Source organism: Bos taurus, chromosome 11 (genome assembly GCF_002263795.3).
Source record: "Bos taurus isolate L1 Dominette 01449 registration number 42190680 breed Hereford chromosome 11, ARS-UCD2.0, whole genome shotgun sequence".
NCBI lineage: Eukaryota > Metazoa > Chordata > Mammalia > Artiodactyla > Bovidae > Bos > Bos taurus.
Window position 1 is genome coordinate 86,142,374 of NC_037338.1, and position 18,012 is coordinate 86,160,385.

Below are 18,012 nucleotides of genomic sequence, written 5' to 3' on the forward strand. Positions count from 1 at the left end.
AGTCGTACAGGGGAGAGGGATTTGTTTTGGAATTATCTTGTCCCATTGCAAAAAATTTCAGACGTGCACACACCAAGGTGCACATACCAGCGCAAAGTAGCTTAGCAGGTATGGGGATGGGGAGAACAGTCCTAAAATTCAAAAATTAGAAAAAATTAAGAAAACGGGAATTGTCCTCTCCCAGGAACACAAAACTAAAGAAGACAATGCCCCAAACTAGATTCACTGCAAACACAGTTTAGATAACAGGCTCATTACGCATTTCTTGCAGCAAACAGGCCACAGAAGATAAGGATTAGTCTAAAAAAAACAGAAACTGCACAAAATTAGGGGTGTGAACAACAACAAAAAAATGTTGCCTTCCATTTCAGTAAACAAACAACACTGCTTGCCACTCAGGGGAACAATAAATGTTGCCCCCAGTCAAGCCATCGGCCACTGCAGCCGCCCAGTGGTGCACCCTGAGAAGAACTCAGGATAAAGAAAAACAGGATACCCCTGTGGGCAATTAAGATGCACATCAAGGGAATCACTTCAAAGAGCCAGACTCCTGCACCTTCCTGTACACAGACAAGCACTGAAATCATTAACTTGACATGGCTATTTTGTGTGATTAGCAGTGATCTTTCATATTCAACTATATTGTTTTCCCAGCAGAAACTTCCTATATATCCTGGCTCCTCCCTCTCCTCTCTGAACACCCAGGTTATAAGTCCTCAGGTGAAAGTGAAAATTACTCTTTCCAACCTCATGGACTATGCAGTCCATGGAATTCTCCAGGCCAGAATACTGGAGTGGGTAGCTTTTCCCTTCTCAGGGGATCTTCCCAACCCAGGGATCACAGGTCTCCCACATTGCAGGCGGATTCTTTACCAGCTGAACCACAAGGGAAGCCCAAGAATACTAGAGTGGGTAGCCAATCTTTTCTCAAGCTGATCTTCCCGACGCAGGAATCAAAACGGGGTCTCCTGAATTGCAGGGGGATTCTTCACCAACTGAGCTATCAGGGAAGCCCTCAGTAAGGTCACCAAATAAAACATAACTCCCAGGTTTTAGGTTGCGAATGTATTTTTTTTTTAGTAGACAGGGGTCAGGAGGCCTGGACGTGACTACTTCCTCCAGCATTCAGGAGCTCTGCACCGGAGGCCAGGTCTCCCCCAGCCTCTCTGATGAGATTTACCAGCTGTCATCAAGAGCTCTGAACAAGATGATAACTCTGAAAAGGTCTTCGCCCTTGCAAAGCACAGGACGAAAAGTGAGTGGTTACTGCAATTTCTTTCTTGAGCAAGTGGCTAGATAAGTCAGACTCGGTTGTGGGCTCTGGGTGTCATTTTCACAGGCATCCACACCTCCCCTTGCCTACCCCTACCCTCAGGGCTGCTTAGATGGTAAATCCGAAACCTGCCCCCACAGTGCTCAAGGCCTAAAAGGTCAAACGCCTCCTTTCATCAGTCTGTGACTGGAGACATCTTTGGCACACTTGCCCCAGAATGAGTCATCACTTCCAGGAGCAAGCCTGCCGGATCCCCGGCCCGGGTGTGCAGAGACAAACGTGCACTCCGTCACCTCTCCCCTGACAACAGGTGTGGAATCTGGGCTTACGGCAAACGCGGGGCAAGTCCTGATTGGAAAGCCGACCCAACATCCCCTGGCTTTGCGTTCCTGTTATCAGCAGCAGGACTGCAGCCCCAGACACCCAACCAGCTACTGCTCCACTGGGGGCCAAGGTTCTGGCCTGCCAGCTACTCTGGTTACAGAAGTGCATCTGAGAGATTTCTCCACATCCACTGAGTTCACGGTTGGCATGAGGCAACGACAGCACGGCGGCAAGCCAATGTGACACAAACCTTCAAACCCGCTGCCCGTTATCACACGCCACTACGGCTGGCACACCATCCAGATGGTGATAGTAACAAAGAGTTTAAATCGTTTGCTTAGTTGTCAGAACGATGCAAGGGATATGATTTTCCCATTTTGCAGAGAAGGAAATTGTTACAGTTTATATAACTTGGGCTGGGTGAGGTGAATGCACCACCATCCAAACTCACATTGAACCTCTATCCAGCACTGGGACGATGCTGTCAAGCTCCCCAAGACTTGACAATCCGACCTACATACAGGGCAGCACGCAGACCTTAAATTATATACACGGGAGGGTGTAACGCACAGCAGTGTGAAAACTATTCACTTCTCCAATGGGGAGGCCAAACTCAGCCACGATGGTACGTTTTAAGAGCTTGATTTCCTGGTTTGGAAACTAGTCTGCTTGCACCAGAGGTCCGTCTGTGCTTGCTGGTGGGTCAAGCAGCAGCAGACCAGTCTCGTCCTCCCACCTCTCCAGGTGGCATACGGAAGACACCCAGGGGGTGGGTACATAGGCTGGGCAGAGCCCTGCCACCGGCTGACAATCAGGGCCATGACCTTGCAGATCTGGACAGGGTCTCATCACTTTTGAACTAACAAAGAAAAAGGGCAAATAATTTATTAGTAAAAGAAAAAAAAAAATCTAAATTGAATATCCATGGATAAAATCTTCTCCTCCTCTTTATCCAGATCTACACCTCAAGTAGTTTCTGAGGGCTGGTGAGCAACTGGCTGATACCTTCCTGCCCACGCCCACTCCCCTCTCACCCAGTCACACACTCACCTGTGCCCAGCACCGGGCTTGGCACTGGCCAAGACTTAATTCCTGTCCTGAGAAACTGAAAGTCTTGTATCTTAACTGGCTCGGTTATTGAACAACTAACTGAACAGGGATGTCCTTTATAACCTTTGTGAATGGTGAAGACTTTGCTCTGGGAGAGTAAGCCTCAGTCACTGGGAGTAGGTAAGCCACCTGGCTTTTCGCTCGGACCGTTCATCCTCAAGGACAAGACAGAATCTGCCTCCTGGGAGTTCTCCCTGTGGCTTCCTGAAGCCCCGGGATGCTTCCTTCCTCTGAGGACGACCCCTTGCGCCCTAACACCAGAGCCGGGCCTCAGAGGGATGGTGGGGGGCCTCCACCCACCACCCCTGGCTGATCTCCTCTGAGCATATTCAACTGTGCCCCCACCTCTGGGGTCCAAATCCATGGTCTGCCCAGCTTTGAGCAACAAAACAGACGGGTGCTGCTTCGGGACTGGCCAGGACCACATCCACCTGGGAGGTTATGGGATAAACGCTGGCTTTCATACAAAGCATGAAAAAAAAAAAGACAATTCCTAAGAAATTCCAAAAAGATATGATGACTAATATGACTTGTGTGAAAATGAAATTGGTTTATAAATAGCACGTCTTCCTCTTGCTATTTCTATTACCAGCAAAGAGGAAGTCGTCTTCTCAGAGCCCCTATGCATTGATAGTTATCAACTGGCAAGGGTGATAAATTACATATAGATGACAAAAAAGGAAGTATGACTTTGGTGCAGAGTGATGCAGGAGAAACAATGCCAGACTGGAAGTCCAGGTGCTGGGGTTTCATCCCCAGTCCTGCCCCCTACCCTGCCTCAGTGACAGCACTGAAGAAGGGGGGATTAGTCCCTCCCCTCCCAGCCAGCCTGAGCCAAGTGAGACCACCAGCAGATGCTCCATGCGTTAATCCTACCATTGTGAATGGGCCCCTAAGAGAAACTTCTTACAGACAAGCGTGTGCTCAGTCACGTCCAGCTCTTTGCAACCCATAGACTGTAACCTGCCAGGCTTCTCTGTCCATGGAATTTTCCAGACAAGAATACTGGCCTGGATTACCATTTCCTACCCCAGGGGATCTTCCCAACCCAGCGATCAAACTCGCATTTCCTGCATTGGCAGGTGGATTTCTTAACACTGACCCATCAGGGAAGCCAGAAACTTCCTACACAAGAAAGCGAACTCCTGTGTCGATCAGTGCCTGTGGGGATTCAGGGACTTAACTGGCAGGCCAGTGTTTTTCAGGAGACACTCTTGTCCAATAGTAGCAAAATTCACCAGAAAAGTTTGTGATGCCTTGAAAGAGCTTGCAGGTCAGGCTAAGACTTCCTGACAAATGATGAAGCAGCAAATCCAGCAGCCCTGGCGTCCTGGCACCAAAGCCTGTTCTGCATTAAGCAGTCCTGCTCATCGCAGTTGGGCTGCAGGCCATCCTGCAGGATGCAGGGTACCACAGGAAGCGTGGGGAGTGCGTACATCTGGGATGCAAGGAGCTGTCACCCTGTAGAAATGCGTCAGGAAAGCGGACACCCACAGCCACTCCAGACACACAGGAAAAAGAGAGAGAGAGAGAAGGCGCAGGAGGTTTCCTCTCCTCCTTTAAGGGGCTCCACCCAGCAGGAGAGCCCCACACTCCGGGCACAGAGCCCATGCACAACGCACCAGTTACCCCAGTCTCGTATGGTTCCCCAGGGCAGGGCTGCTAACACTTTGTGTCACAATGAGGTAATGGAGGTCTCATGACTTCTCACCTCACTGCTACATCAGAGACATCAGCATTTCATCTACAACTGGCAGAATCCTCCAGGATTCGCAAAACTGGCAAGAACATGGCTTTGGTGGGACTTGTGCCCAAATTCAACAGCCCAGCCACAGCTCTCCTAACCCCACTGCGTTACTAATTCCATTCACCTGTAGAATATTAAGACTAATTTAAGAGGGCCTCAGACCAAGTCAACAGAATAATGAGAAAAAAAGAGTTGACAGAGAAAGAAGTCCATAGCGTCAGTGAGGTACGAGAAGATATTCAATTCTATTCGTAATTTAAGATATGCAAATCAAAGACGGCCTTTCAGATAGTCCAAAATCAAAGCATTTTGTAAAACCTGAGGGCTGGTGAATAGGGAAAAAACAAATGCTCACCATTCCCTGCTGGTGGGGTAATAAACGGGGTAAGCACTGTGCCAACAGCTGTGGTCTTTTTTGCACACAACAGCAAACCCCAGCAATTCTGCTACAAGACCCATGCACAAAACAGTAATTACGGCCCTGATTATAATGAGGAAAATTAGAAACAAATATCTACAGGACTTTGGTTAAGTAAATTGGGGACCACTCAAACCATATAATTGAGAATTATTAGGGTGTGAAAAGATAAAACAAAGAAACAGAGACGTAGTTCCCCAAATACTATTAATAACATGAAAAGATGTATATACTATTTGAAAAAGGTACAAATATACTTATCATATGAAATCACCTTAAAGAATTACATTTACACATATTCCAATATGCACAAAAATGACGGACTGATGTGTGTACCATCAAGCTTCACAGGCTCACTCCTGGGGATGAAGAGGAGGCCTTCGCTTTCCATCACAAATACTTCCACAGTGTTCATTTCTGGGTTTTTATTACATAGTCATGTACTGCTTTAGCATTAATTTTTAATGCCCTCAGAGACCTAGGGGGAAGATGGCAAACTCTGGCCTGCTGGGTATCAAGGTCCCCCCCACCCATCCTTGAAACTGCTGAGACAGGAGGGGACGATGAGGGGACGGACACCTGCTTTGGTCGGAGAGGTCACATGGTGACCATCTCCAGCACTGGGATTTTGCAATGCTCAGATCTTGTAATCCCATGTGATGAGTGTTCTCAGGTCCCTGCCAAGGGGCACAAAAGGCCTGGGGGTGATGGGGGGAGGCGGGGCAGCTGAACTACCCAGTGGCCAATGTGCTGGGCAAAACAGGCCCTGGTTTAGACCCCGATGCCCTGGAGGAGGACATGGCAAACCACTCCAGTATTCTTGCTTGGAGAATCCTCTGGACAGGGGAGCCCTGAGGGCTACAGTCCATGGGATCACAAAGAGCTGGACACAACTGAAGTGACTTAGCACACAAAGCACAAAGCACCCTCAGCTCTTAACCACTAACTCATGAATGGAACACAGGACCGCGTAGCCTCTCTTTATACACCTGCAAGGGCTCTCTGTCCAGGTCTGTGTCTTGGCCAAAAAGAAAACCCCACTGTGGGACTTCTGCCCGACCCCTGTCCCCGCCCCTCAGCAACTCATGGAGAGGGGGTGGCTATATACCACCTGGATCCTCCCAAGTGCTGCCTACATCTCAGGGATAAGAGTTCGGGGCCTGGAGAGAGACACTGGCCTTCACATCCCAGCTCCCCACCTGCTAAGCTGTGACCATGAGCAACTGACCAGTCTCTCAGCCACTCAATCTCATATCTATAAGACGGACAATCCTAACAGCACCCGCCCCCTGGGATGGGTATGAGGCAGTACACGAGAAGTTCTTTTCCAAGTGCACGGCCAAACCAAAGCCAGGTGCTACCCTGTGGTCACAGAGGGTCCAAAGGCTGGACTGAAAACTAAGACCACAGCCTGACAGCACTTGGCCTATGTCAACTATTTAAATCATATCCTCCCAAAAAGTCAAGGGCAAAGAATTCTACTGGTTAAAATAAATATAGAAATACCAGAAAGGTATGGTTAGATTTCAATAGGCTGGGCATACATTTCCATTTTGTCCAAAAAGTCCGAGTCAAAGGGAACCCCAAGACTGGGCCACAATCGGCCGCCGCAGAGTTCACGGGCAGGTTAAGTGCCCGGTTATATCGCAGGACCCTTGCTGCTTCTATCTTTTGTCAACCAGAGGTGGATGCCTAGTGAGACCAGGAGGATTTCGCCAAAAAGAGAGAAGACATGTGTCTAAGGAGATGCTGGACCTTTAGGAACAAGGCACACAGAGTAAACCCGCTCGTCCTGTCCCCGAAGCTGGGCCAGCAGGGTCTGTGGGCGCCCTTAGGAGCAAACAGGCCACGGATCTGGAGTCAGGACTCGGCCCCAACAACTGGTAGCCTTTTCCTGGAAAGCACAGCATTCAGCACCAGAAAAAAAGTCTTACAGGAATTTCAAACCTGCTTAGTGGGTTGAGGGATGTGGTTGCAATCACCAGAACAACATCCTCTCCAAACTGAGCCCTGGGCGTTCGCTCCCACCCTCCTTCCAGCTGGACCATCCCGGGCCACCCCCCAAGCCGGACTGCGGGAGGCCAGCACCTGACACACGCAGGCCCCTCCCCACACACCATGCACTGGGTCTCATACACCCTTCTTCCCTCCATCAGAGCTCACACACACACACACATACACACACACACACACACACACACACACACACACACGTCAAGCTAAAACAAGTTTCACAGAACAATAATCTAACCTTAGTATGCCTGGATCCAAAATTTTCTTTTCTACTCTTATCTCACTTTTTTAAAAAATGCCCATGGACTCACTAAACTGCCAGTGGGTCGCAAGCTGCTCTGTGAAAAAATTACTGTGTCCAGAGCCAGGGCTCTCTGCAGGCAGAAACTCCAGCTGCTTCTCATTCTTGTTTGTTAAGTCAAAGGTGGGGAGAAGGGGGGAGGCATGGGAAGAGGAAGCAACAGGGGAGCACAGGGAAGTGGGGGACACACGAAAGAGGGGGGCAGGTCACGGGCTCCCTGAGAGCCCCCTCTCACCGTCAAGAGGCTGTCCCAGTCCCGCCTGCCGTGTCCCCCAAGCTGGACCTGCGGCCAGGAACCCAAGCAGGTGTGCGGCCCCGGCTCTCTCTCCAAATCCACTGCTCACAGCTTGGAAAGCTCCCATTTCACAGACAGCCACCGAACAGGCAGCTGGAGCCACCTATACACTGAAAGCGTGTCAAATTACTGAAGGGCTTGTTCGGGCTTTGCTCAGCTTCTCTTCCCAAATCCCATTCTGAGTTCCAGTGAGCTTATCCCGTAGGAAACCTGGCCAGGGTTCAGTGACACATAACAAGTGGGACTTCGCCCACCCCTCCCCCGGCATCCGCCCCAACGCTGACCCTGCATCCCGGCCTTGCGTGTTCCTTGTCACCTCAAGAGCTCTGGGTTCTCACGCCCCGGTCACACTGAGGAAGTTAAAGTGCCCGCAGGTCAAACCACCAGTCTCAGGGTCACAAATGGACCACCATCGTCTAGGTCTTTCTCAAAATGCTCCAAAAGTCGCCCCTGCCAACAGGCCTTCCCTGGAATGAGCCGCCTGCAGCCTCAGCTAGCCCCAGCGGCACCCTCTGGCTAATCAATCCATCGCATTTAGATACCTTTTAGACCTTGAACCCAGAAGAGTGAGGATCCAAGAGAGGCTGACTCATAGGGGCCAAGGGGTCCCACAGCGGTGATTCATAGCCCAGATCGCAGTGACAGGCAGAACTGTCTCAACTCTACAAATAGCCCTCCTCACTGGCACCTTGCGTCCATCCCTTAAAATAACAATGACCACGGTGACCCCACGCTCTGTCCCAGGAGCTCTTATCCATCTCAGGGAACTTTTACAATAACTTGCAAATGGGTGTGATCCTCTTTTCACCTCACAGTGGAAGAAACTGACACTCAGAGAATTTATCTTTGGCCCAAGTTACAGGGTTAAACTACAAAGCCAAGTTCTTTGCACCAGCCTGTGTGCCCCACTAGCCTCAGGCCCTTCTTTTGAAATATCAGCCTCCATCTCCTGCCCCCTCCCTCCGGTCCAGGGCCCTGAACACAGCTGACTGGGTGGAGGGTAGGCTTGCTTCCTTCCTTCTAGGCTGGCCACCCCCACCCCTTTCAGGGCAAGACTCCTCCTTGGCCTTTCCAAGGTCCCCTCAAGACCCAAGATCCCCCCACTTGCAACAAGACTCAGCAGTGTTTATTTCTTGATTACTGTATGTTCCTCACTTGCTTACTTTAATTCATAAGACCCAAATTATTGAACAGGGAATGAAAAGTAACTTTCACAATCACACCCCCATTACCTGCCTCCTCCCGTGAAAACACTGTGCGTAAGCTCATCTTTCCAAAACACTCCTGTTATCCTGGGGAAACTACTAGGTTCTAAAAACTCTGAATCAATACTGCCAGGTGTTTTAGCCAAGTTCCTGTTTGGTGGTCAAAACCTGAGTTGACATATGCTTTCTCCAGCAACTACCCTCCACACAAACTACCCTTCAGTTATCTACACACAATGCGGTTCCATGGCACTTTCGAGTTATTTCCAAAACACTACTTTTCATCCTACATTTTCCCGGGCTTCCCCCAAATAACATTATTCCGCAGGGGCATTTGATGGGAGGCCTAGCACCCCTCCGGCAGCACGAAAAGTGCACAGAAGCCGGCAGAGCAGAGACCAGGCTGTAATAGGAGAACTCGGATTCCAAACCCGGCTCGGTTGTGTGACCTTGGGCACGGTAATTCAAGCTCCCTGAGCCTCAGTTTCCTCAACAGCAAAGCAGAAAACCTTAACATTCCCCATCCCCGAACAGCTTCATAAATGTCCCTGACGCTAAACAGGGGCAGCTCGCTGCCCAGGTAAAACCCACCCGTCCTTCCCCGGATGAAGCTGGCTGGTCCCGCCGTCCGGGGGTGGAGGGGGCCCCCCTCGAGTTCGCCACGCCGATCAAGGTCAGGTCAGCCCTGCAGGAGAAGGCCCGAGGGATGCTTAAGAGACCGCCGGGCCCCTGGGCCTGTTCTCCGCCTCCCTCCCCGAATCTCTTTCCCCAGAAGGACCGCAGGGGACCGAGTACGGTCCGGGGAGCCGGATGGACTGGCATCTCCCCGCCTGCGCCCGCTACGGCCTGACTGCATCCCCCGCAACCCGGCCCTGCGGGCCGCGCCCCGCCCCGCCTGGCCCGGCTTCCCCCAGAGGCTGTGGCCCCCTACCTCGACTACGGCTGGGCTGAGAAAGCAGCTCCGCAGGGGGTTCGACACCGGAGATCTCTGGCGCGGAGGCGGCTACAAACCCTGCAGAGCCGCGCGCGTGGCTGCCTTTGTATGCAAACACCCAGCCCGGCGCGCGCTGCCAGTCTGCCTGGCCCCGCCCCAGAGGAGGGGCCATCGGGAAGGGGCCGGGGCCAGCGGGGTGGTGCGGCGCCAGCGGGGTGGTGCGAGAGATCTTTCGACCCCGCCCCCGGGGCGGGACCAGCGGGGAGGGGCGGGGCCAGCGGGGTGGCGCGAGGGCCCTTTCGAGGAGTGAGCCACTAGGCAGCTTCCTGAGCCCGTCGGGCCCCAGGCGGTGGATCCTCCCTGGCAGGAAGTCCCCGAGCCGGCCCGCCCCTCCTCCCTCGCCTACCTTTAGAGCTGTTTACTGAGATGCAGAAGGAAAAGGGAAGATCCCTGCTTGGAAGGAAGCAAAACTGCCCGTTCTGGCCACTCTTAAGATTTGAGGTTTCTCCCAGCCATCCCAGACATGTCGGGAAGGGTTTCTGGTGCTCGTTGGCGAAGTCCCGCCGGCTCTAGGTAGAAGTAGGGGGGTCGTCTGCTATGCTATCTTTCCCTGCTCTCCCTATTACTGTCACAACAACTAAACAAGGCCAGACTTTTACAGGGAGAATTTTTTCCCCTCCAACAAGCGGTAAGAAAACACTAAACTACACATTTCAGTACAAGAGGAGTTGGATTCCCCGGAGCGCTTGCCCGGCTGATGTTGCCGATCGGGAAGTCCCCCTGCCTCCCCGAGGGCCCCTGCCCTATGGTCTGCAATCACCCAGCTGTGACTCAGCCCGGAGAGCTGAGGTGATCCCCTGAGCCAATCCCAGGACCTGCTGCTTTCTGCCCAACTCGGGTGAGGAGAAGGAAACCGCGGCGATGAGTAGACTCGCTCCAGGCTCTGGAGGAGGAAGGAGAGGAGTGATGCCCGGGCCAAGTGACGCAAGCCTCCTGAAGGCTAAGACTCAGTTTCACCATCTGAAAAATGGGAGGCAGATGCTCAACACACAGGTCCACTTTGAGGATGGAAATAGCCATCATATGAAATACTCCAAGCCCTTTCACTAACTTGAAAGTGAAAGTGTCTCAGTCGTGTCCAACTCTTTGCCACCCCGCGGACTATGCAGTTCATGGAGTTCTCCAGGCCAGCATACTGGAGTGGATAGCCTTTCCCTTCTCCTGGGGATCTTCCCAACCCAGGGATCGAACCCAGGTCTCCGGCATTGGCAGGCAGATTCTTTACCGGCTGAGCCAATTCTAGAACCTTATACATGAAGGCTTCCCAGGCGGTGCACCTACCTGCCAGTACAGGAGACTCGGTTTCCATCCCTGGGTGGGGAAGATCGCCTGGAGGAGGGAACAGCTACCCACGCCAGTATTCTTGCCTGGAGAATCCCCATGGACAGAGGAGCCTGTAGGGCTACAGTCCATGGGGTCGCACAGACTCCAATACAATTGAAGTGACTTCGCACGCACGCGTACATGCAAGAGTGGCGAATCCCAGAAGGATTTGTTCGGTGCTTAGCCCAGCTGTGATACAGGGAGTGGCCAGCTTGCCCAGTCTCAAGACTGGGCAGGCTGCTGACCTTCCTCCTGGGAGGGACAGCCTAGAGAAGCCTGATGCTGTGTAAGGCTAAACAATTACGACTCCTCCACTGTCTGAACTTCTCTCGGCATATAAAAACCCCAATAATGATACAAGCTGCCTGGTTCTAGCTGGAAACATCCCTCCTTCTATCCAGAGACAATAGCAACCCTGAGAATCTTAAGATTTCCAGATTAACTACCTACACAATCGAAAGGGCTCTGCAGGTGGGAGGGGGAGACAGGAGGGGTGAAGGCACACCCCTCTTCACTGGAGTCTCATGAAACAATCCAAGTAGGTGTGCAATTGACTGATCTCCTGACAGTCACATCAGCGGGTGAGCTCTGTAAATGCCTGGGGCAGAGAGAAAGAGAATGGATTATTTCTCCCCTTTGGGCTGCACGTTATCTCTGGCACCTGACTTGGGCTCCTAGGAAGGGAGGGAATCTTCCTGGCCAGTGCTGGGCTAGAGGCCTCGTGACTTCAGGGCTCCCTTTCTTGAGGCTTCAAGAATCAGATGGGAACCAGGGACCACCTGGTGCAGCCTCGTTCCCCCCGACCCCTCGGAGGGCAGGGGACAGAACAGCCTGGAATCTACCAGAGATGAAGTGGGTCCCCCAGGTCCCATGGGTGGGCTAACCCATTGGGTTAACCATGGCAAGTTCCTTAGGGGAAGAGGCAGGAATGAGGGGTGCTGGGTTCAACTGGAGGAGGAGGAGGAGGAGGAGGAAGAAGGGTACACCAGGGGTTGGGAGGGAAATGCTTGGGACTAAAGCACACAGGGAGCTGGCCAAGCACACCATGTCCGAGGGCACTAAGGCTGTCACCGAGTATACCAGCTCCAAGTAAATATAATATGCCTAGCCACTGTTAACGGAGAAGGCAATGGCACCCCACTCCAGTACTCTTGCCTGGAAAAGCCCATGGACGGAGGGCCTAGCGGGCTGTAGTCCATGGGGTCACTAAGAGTTGGACACGACTGAGCGACTTCACTTTCACTTCAAAGCACACAGGGCACACCCCCAAATTAGGGTGAGGGTCACAGATGAGGGCAGAGGCATCCCTGAAGGCAAAAAAAAAAAAAAAAAAATCGCAGGGAGACAAGGGGGAATGGCTGGCAGTTGGCCTAATTTACCCTAACAGATACATTAGTTAGACAGCATCATGGACCCTCCCCTTGGGCTGTGCTGGGCAGAGTCCAAGATTCATGGGTCCTGGTACATGGTACAGCTGGGAAGCAAGGAAAGCCCCAGGTTCAGGGCACAGAGATACTGCTCCCCTGAGGGGCCTGCACTGTTGCCTGCCCCCCCCCCACCATCTTGACCAGTGGGCCCACACTGCCACCACCCATCCCCTGGGGTGGGTGGACCCGTGGGGCCCCACTGCCACCACCCCATCCATCGTCCCCTGGCCCTGCCTTCATCCCCGCACTCTCGCATTGAGTGCCCGCCCTGTGCCAGACCCCATGGGGGGCTCCACTGGGGACCAGGCCAGTCATGGCATCTGTCCTCAGTTGAGTGTACTATTGGGGGCAGTAAGGTGAGTCAGCGGCACAAATACACATAAAAACTCTCACCCTAATCAGTGCCACCATGACCTGACCAGTTGTACATGGCTATGGGATTTGACCTGCTCATCTCCAGAGGAGTCAGCCCACTTTATCCCGGTGTAGAGGAGCAGACCATGAAAGAAGGCAAGCCTGTGCAAAGTGGGGTATGCAGTTCAGGGATTGAAGGAACACACACACACACACACACACACACACACACAAAATGATGGGGCGAGCACACCGAGTCCCCTGACTGCCCTTGCAGTGGCTCCCAGCCTGCGTCCCGGTGATGGAAGGGGCTGGGACAGCTTTTCTCCCCTGCCCAAATGGGGAAGACTCCTGATGAACCAGGTGAGGACAAGAAAAGTGGTTTTGCTAGAAAAATATACCGTTCTCTCTTCCTGGTCCACTGCCAAGCCCGCAGGACCCAGGCCTCTAGGAAGCAGCCCCCAACCCTGGGAAGGCGGGTCCTTTGGTGTACACTTCACATACACCAACTGTCTAAGCTTCACTTCATAGCCTTTATCCTGCCCCATCTTTTCCCCAGCCTTGTAGTGAACAGGTTGATGCGCCAGACCCAGGATTAGAATTCTCTCTATTTGGTCCGGCATGAGCACTTGCCAGTCACCATAGACAAGAGCATAGCAGACCAGGATTCTGCTGGATTATAGGAAAGGTGGGAGGAGAAGGGAAGAGGAGAGATGAGGTAGCAGGAATGAAGCCACTTAGGAACTTGGGACCATGACTGGCCACAGGTGTTTGAATCATTGATTGGCAAGGCCATATTCCTGTGTGTGTGCATGCTCAGTCATGTCCAACTATTTGCAATCCCATAGACTGTAGCCTTCCAGCTTCCTCTGTCCATGGGATTTTCTAGGCAAGCATACTGGAGTGGGTTGCCATTTCCTCGTCCAGGGAACGTTCCTGACCCAAGGATCAAACCTGTGTCTCCCGCATCTCCTATACTATAGGTGGATTCTTTACCTGCTGAGCCATGGGGGAAGCCCATATTTGTGTACACTAGATGAATCTACCCAAGAAGAAAATACATTTGGAATTCAAAAAATGCATCTGCTGTGGACTAAATGTTTGCACGCATGCTAAGTCACTTTGGTTGTGTCTGACTTTGCAACCCTATGGACTGGAGCCCTCCAGGCTCCTCTGTCCATAGGATTCTTCAGGCAAGAATACTAGAGTATGTTGCCATGCTCTCCTCTAGGGGGTCTTTCCAACCCAGGGATTGAACCCACATCTCTAAGGCTCCTGCATTGGTAGGCAGGTTCTTTACCACTAGCATCACCTGGAAAGCCCTGGACTAAAAGTTTATATCCCCCCAAATTTATGTGTTGAAGCCGTAACTCCCATATTGATGGCAATTGGGATGCAGAGGTAATTAGGTTTAAAGATGAGGTAATGAAGGTGGAGCCTCACCAGAAACCTGGACCCCAGAGCTAAGCATAGTGATCCATCCTCTGACCTCAGCTAGGGAAGCTGGCTCCAGAATAAAATCAGGTTCCTACAAGAAGATGCTATGCAACCTGTTACAGCACTGTGGGCTCAGGGCCAACCACAGGGTCACTGCTCAGCTTTTAGAGTTTTCAGCTGATAGATCTTTGCACCCAGTTAAGATAAAATCTATGATGCTAACTCATATAAGCCTCTGTCAGCTCTAAAGAATTAGGAAAACAGAAGAGGACTGGATTTGCCAACAACTTATAATATGTGTTAACATGCAGCATTTATGCGCTGCTTGTCAATAGCCATTCACATTGGCATCTGCTTGTTGCCTGGAGTCTAACCACAACATCTTTAATTGTTGACCTAGAACCTGGGCTTGGTTGAGGAAAGTCACTCTATACTCTGAGGACTCCAAGTCTTTGCTGGTGACTCAGTGGTAAAGAATCTGCCGGCGATTGCAGGAGACTCAGATTCGATCCCCTGGGTGGCAAAGATCCCCTGGGTAAGGAAATGGCAATATACTACAGTATTCTTGCCTGGGAAATCCCATAGACAGAGGGGAATGGCGGGCTACAGTCCATGAGGTCCCAAAAGAGTCGGACACGACTTAGTAACTAGGCAACAACAACAAAGCAGTGTTTACCAAGAAAACTTGTCACGTCGTAGAATCACCTGGAGAACTGTTAAAACTCTCTATACCCAGACAAGCATTGACAGCAATTAACCACAGTCTCTGGGGCCAGGACACAGGCATAGGTATGTCACAGAACTCCCCATGAGATTCCACTGTCCAGTCACATTTGAAAACCAGTGTTCTAAGAGTCCACTTCCCTTCATCCTGTACCCTGGCCAGCTGCCCTCTCTCAAAGCGCACCCTCTCTACCAGTGCCCTGTTCCAAGGGTCGACATAAAATGTATATTTCTTCTAAATGTCCATATAAACCAACTCAAAGTAGAGTTAGTGTATATGTGTGTGTGTGTGTGTGTGTGTGTGTGTGTGTGTGGAGCATGATACACTGAAAGGAGCCAGGGATTCCAGAAGTGGGCCTTGAACTGCGGCAGATTTCCACTCTCACTCTCTTTCTGCTTCCTTAACTCCACCCGTTCCCTTCTCCCAACTGCTTCCTCCCAGAATCCTTCCCTCATCAGTCTGGCCACACATGGCTCCCCAGGCAGCTCTTTCCTTCCCACGACCACCTACCTCGGTTCCCCTAACTCCAGAATGTCAACAGAGAAACCGTATTGATTCAGCTCATCTTCTCAACCTACAATCCAAAGTCTTAGGTGACCAACATCCTAGGAATGACCACCTTTGCTGGTCTGTCCCTGTCTAGAGCCTCCCAGTGCTGCTCACGCCCCCTTTTCCAGCACCTAGTGTACCCCAGACACAGAGCTCCACGCTGCAGGAGACAGCGCCATGATCAGACATGGAGCCTTCCTTCCAGGCCTCCTCAAGTCTGTCAGATATCCAACACTTGATGTCAGGAAGCACTGAGGGAGGAGGAACAGAGAAGACAAGATCAAGCCTGACGGGAGACCCCGGGCCAAGAGGCTCCACGCTGCACTCTGATCCCCGCCTTACCTCTTGCTACTTATGTGACCTGGGGCAGGGATGTTTGACCTTTCTGACCCTCAGTTTTCTTTTCTACTGACTTGGGGTGAAACATCTGATTCCCAGGGCTGTTGGACTTATCTCAAGGGTTTAGTGCATTGTACTGTATCAGTGCAATGTCTGACACAATGCAGATAGTTCACTCTGGTGAGTTTTATGTTAGTAATGATAATTGCTATTATTGTTATTTATTATGAACACTTAGGAGCCTGATAAAGAATGCAGTAATCAGGTTTGGGCCTTCAGGATGGGGAAGACGCCTAACACAGGGAAAGTGGGTGGGAGGAGGCGTTTCAGGCCGAGGACGAGCAGGTGGAAAGACCCCTGGGAAGGCGACGGGGAATGGGGAGCTCAGTGCCTCAAATGGGGGGTCAGCTCCCCAGTTTGGATGCAAGAATGAATTCATACCCTTCTTCTCTCTTCCGCAGTGTCCAATGCATGCTGAGCCCACAGGTGGTCTCAGATGTGTGAAATGAATGATTGACTGGCTGAACTGGTATTCCAGGAAGGGGATTAACCACTCTGGAGAGTTAAAGTCAATTTCCTGAATTAAGGCACGTGCTCCTTTGTGCTTAGGAGAGTTAAATTCCGTTTTTGCTTAGCCCAAAGCAGTAATGTCACACCTGAGTGTGACAACACGCACCTACAAGGAGCATCCGTATCCACCTCCTTTGGCATCCATGGGCACTCTGCCTCACTCACCTCCAGCCTCTCTCTCCGTCCTCACCCCTCCCTCTTGTGGAAGGAAGTACAGAGGTGTGGCTCCTTGGCTCCTCTTCAGTGTGACAGTCAAGACAAATCAAGGAAAAGATTCCATCTTCCCCGATGCGTTAAGGGGAAGATCCTGCCTGCTCCTCCCCACTTAGAGCTTTTACTATGCGACCCTTCTTATACATTCTTTCTCTGCCCCTCTGAGATGCAAGTAAATCCTTTTTTAAAGATCTAGATAAGCCTCTGGGCACCTGCAGGACTCAAATGTTCAAAGAACCTGGCAGCCACCTCTTAGAAATGAGAACAGGAAGTTTGTACCCCTGTCTCCCAGCCTTTCTGGGAGGGCAGGTGCCTAATTCTGACAGGTGTCATGCCTCAATCCACGGTGCAAAACTAGCTCTTGTCATAAAGGTACTAGAGGGTCATTATTCCTTTGGATAAAGGCAATAAGCTAACACAATGGCCACTCCATTACCAGGAGAGCTGTGTGTGACACATAGTCCTATCAAGTCCTCTTACTGAGGACTGCTGTCATTTAACTTGAGAACACGTAACCAGCCTGACCAGACAAAGGAGTGAAATCCTTCATGTCTCTGTAGACTCTCCTGGCTGGCCTGGTTTAATGCTTATTCAGTAATAACACTCTTTTCTTTCTCATCTCCCTTTGTGGAGAGGTTCTCTGGGCTCGCAGGAGATCTGTTCTTCATGGTGTGTCCCAGCAGCCTGGCTGTCCTCGGGACGTGGGCCTTCCCTGCCCCAGCTGGGAAGCTTGCAAGTGTCACGTGACAAAGGTTAACTCATGAGAGAAACTCTGGTCACAGGCCAAGTTGTTACTGTTGTCTCTCCCTGAGTCTGCGAGTTGTCTCTCAAAACATGCTGGTCAGGAGTCCGAAGGATCCAAGGATCCATAAAAAAAAAAAAAAAATCTAGGCACTCAATGTGGAAACAGTCATATCTTCACTACCTTCTAAATCCAACGCAGCAGAATGTTCTTCGATTGTGAATGTCAGCAACAAAACACAACAGGACCCACAGTGCCTGTAATCGACACCATCACCACCACCACCAAGTCACAGATATTTTCATGTCACATCGAGGTTGTTGCCGATATTGAGAAACGTCCTGGACACTCATTACTATTTAAAAATTGTGGTTGCTATTCTATCTGCAGCTCAGAGACAGAACCAAGGCAAGCTGACCCTGGAGAACCAAGGACAGGAGGTTGCTTCCTTTGGAACTTTGTCAAAAGCAACAGAGAAGGTTTCCCTCCACCACCGCACACTGCTGAGCTCACAGGAACAACAGGAGGGTCACAAGAACACCAGGGAGAGGAAACTTAACAGGCAAAGGGACCCTCTCTGAGGTCCAGTGCAAAGGAAAGATCTAAAGCTAAAGAGAAAGGGAGGTAAACCCACTGGCACCCTGAAACACAAGG

General features: G+C 51.3%; 1 protein-coding gene across 8 annotated transcripts in view; it reads right to left on the reverse strand.

Moving 5' to 3' along the window:
* The window catches only part of LPIN1 (lipin 1), a 130,238-nt gene that overhangs the window by 61,000 nt on the left and 51,226 nt on the right, over positions 1-18,012 (reverse strand). For 3 of the 8 annotated variants that reach the window (XM_059891362.1, XM_059891363.1, XM_059891360.1), the window contains exon 1: positions 9,278-9,700. The exons of 4 other annotated variants lie outside the window; for them this stretch is intronic. In XM_059891362.1, the coding sequence (XP_059747345.1) occupies positions 9,278-9,508 (231 nt within the window). In that variant the 5' untranslated portion in view covers positions 9,509-9,700. Of the gene's footprint in view, positions 1-9,277; positions 9,701-18,012 lie in introns of those variants that run through there. One more of the 8 variants, XM_024998907.2, reaches the window with a different exon arrangement.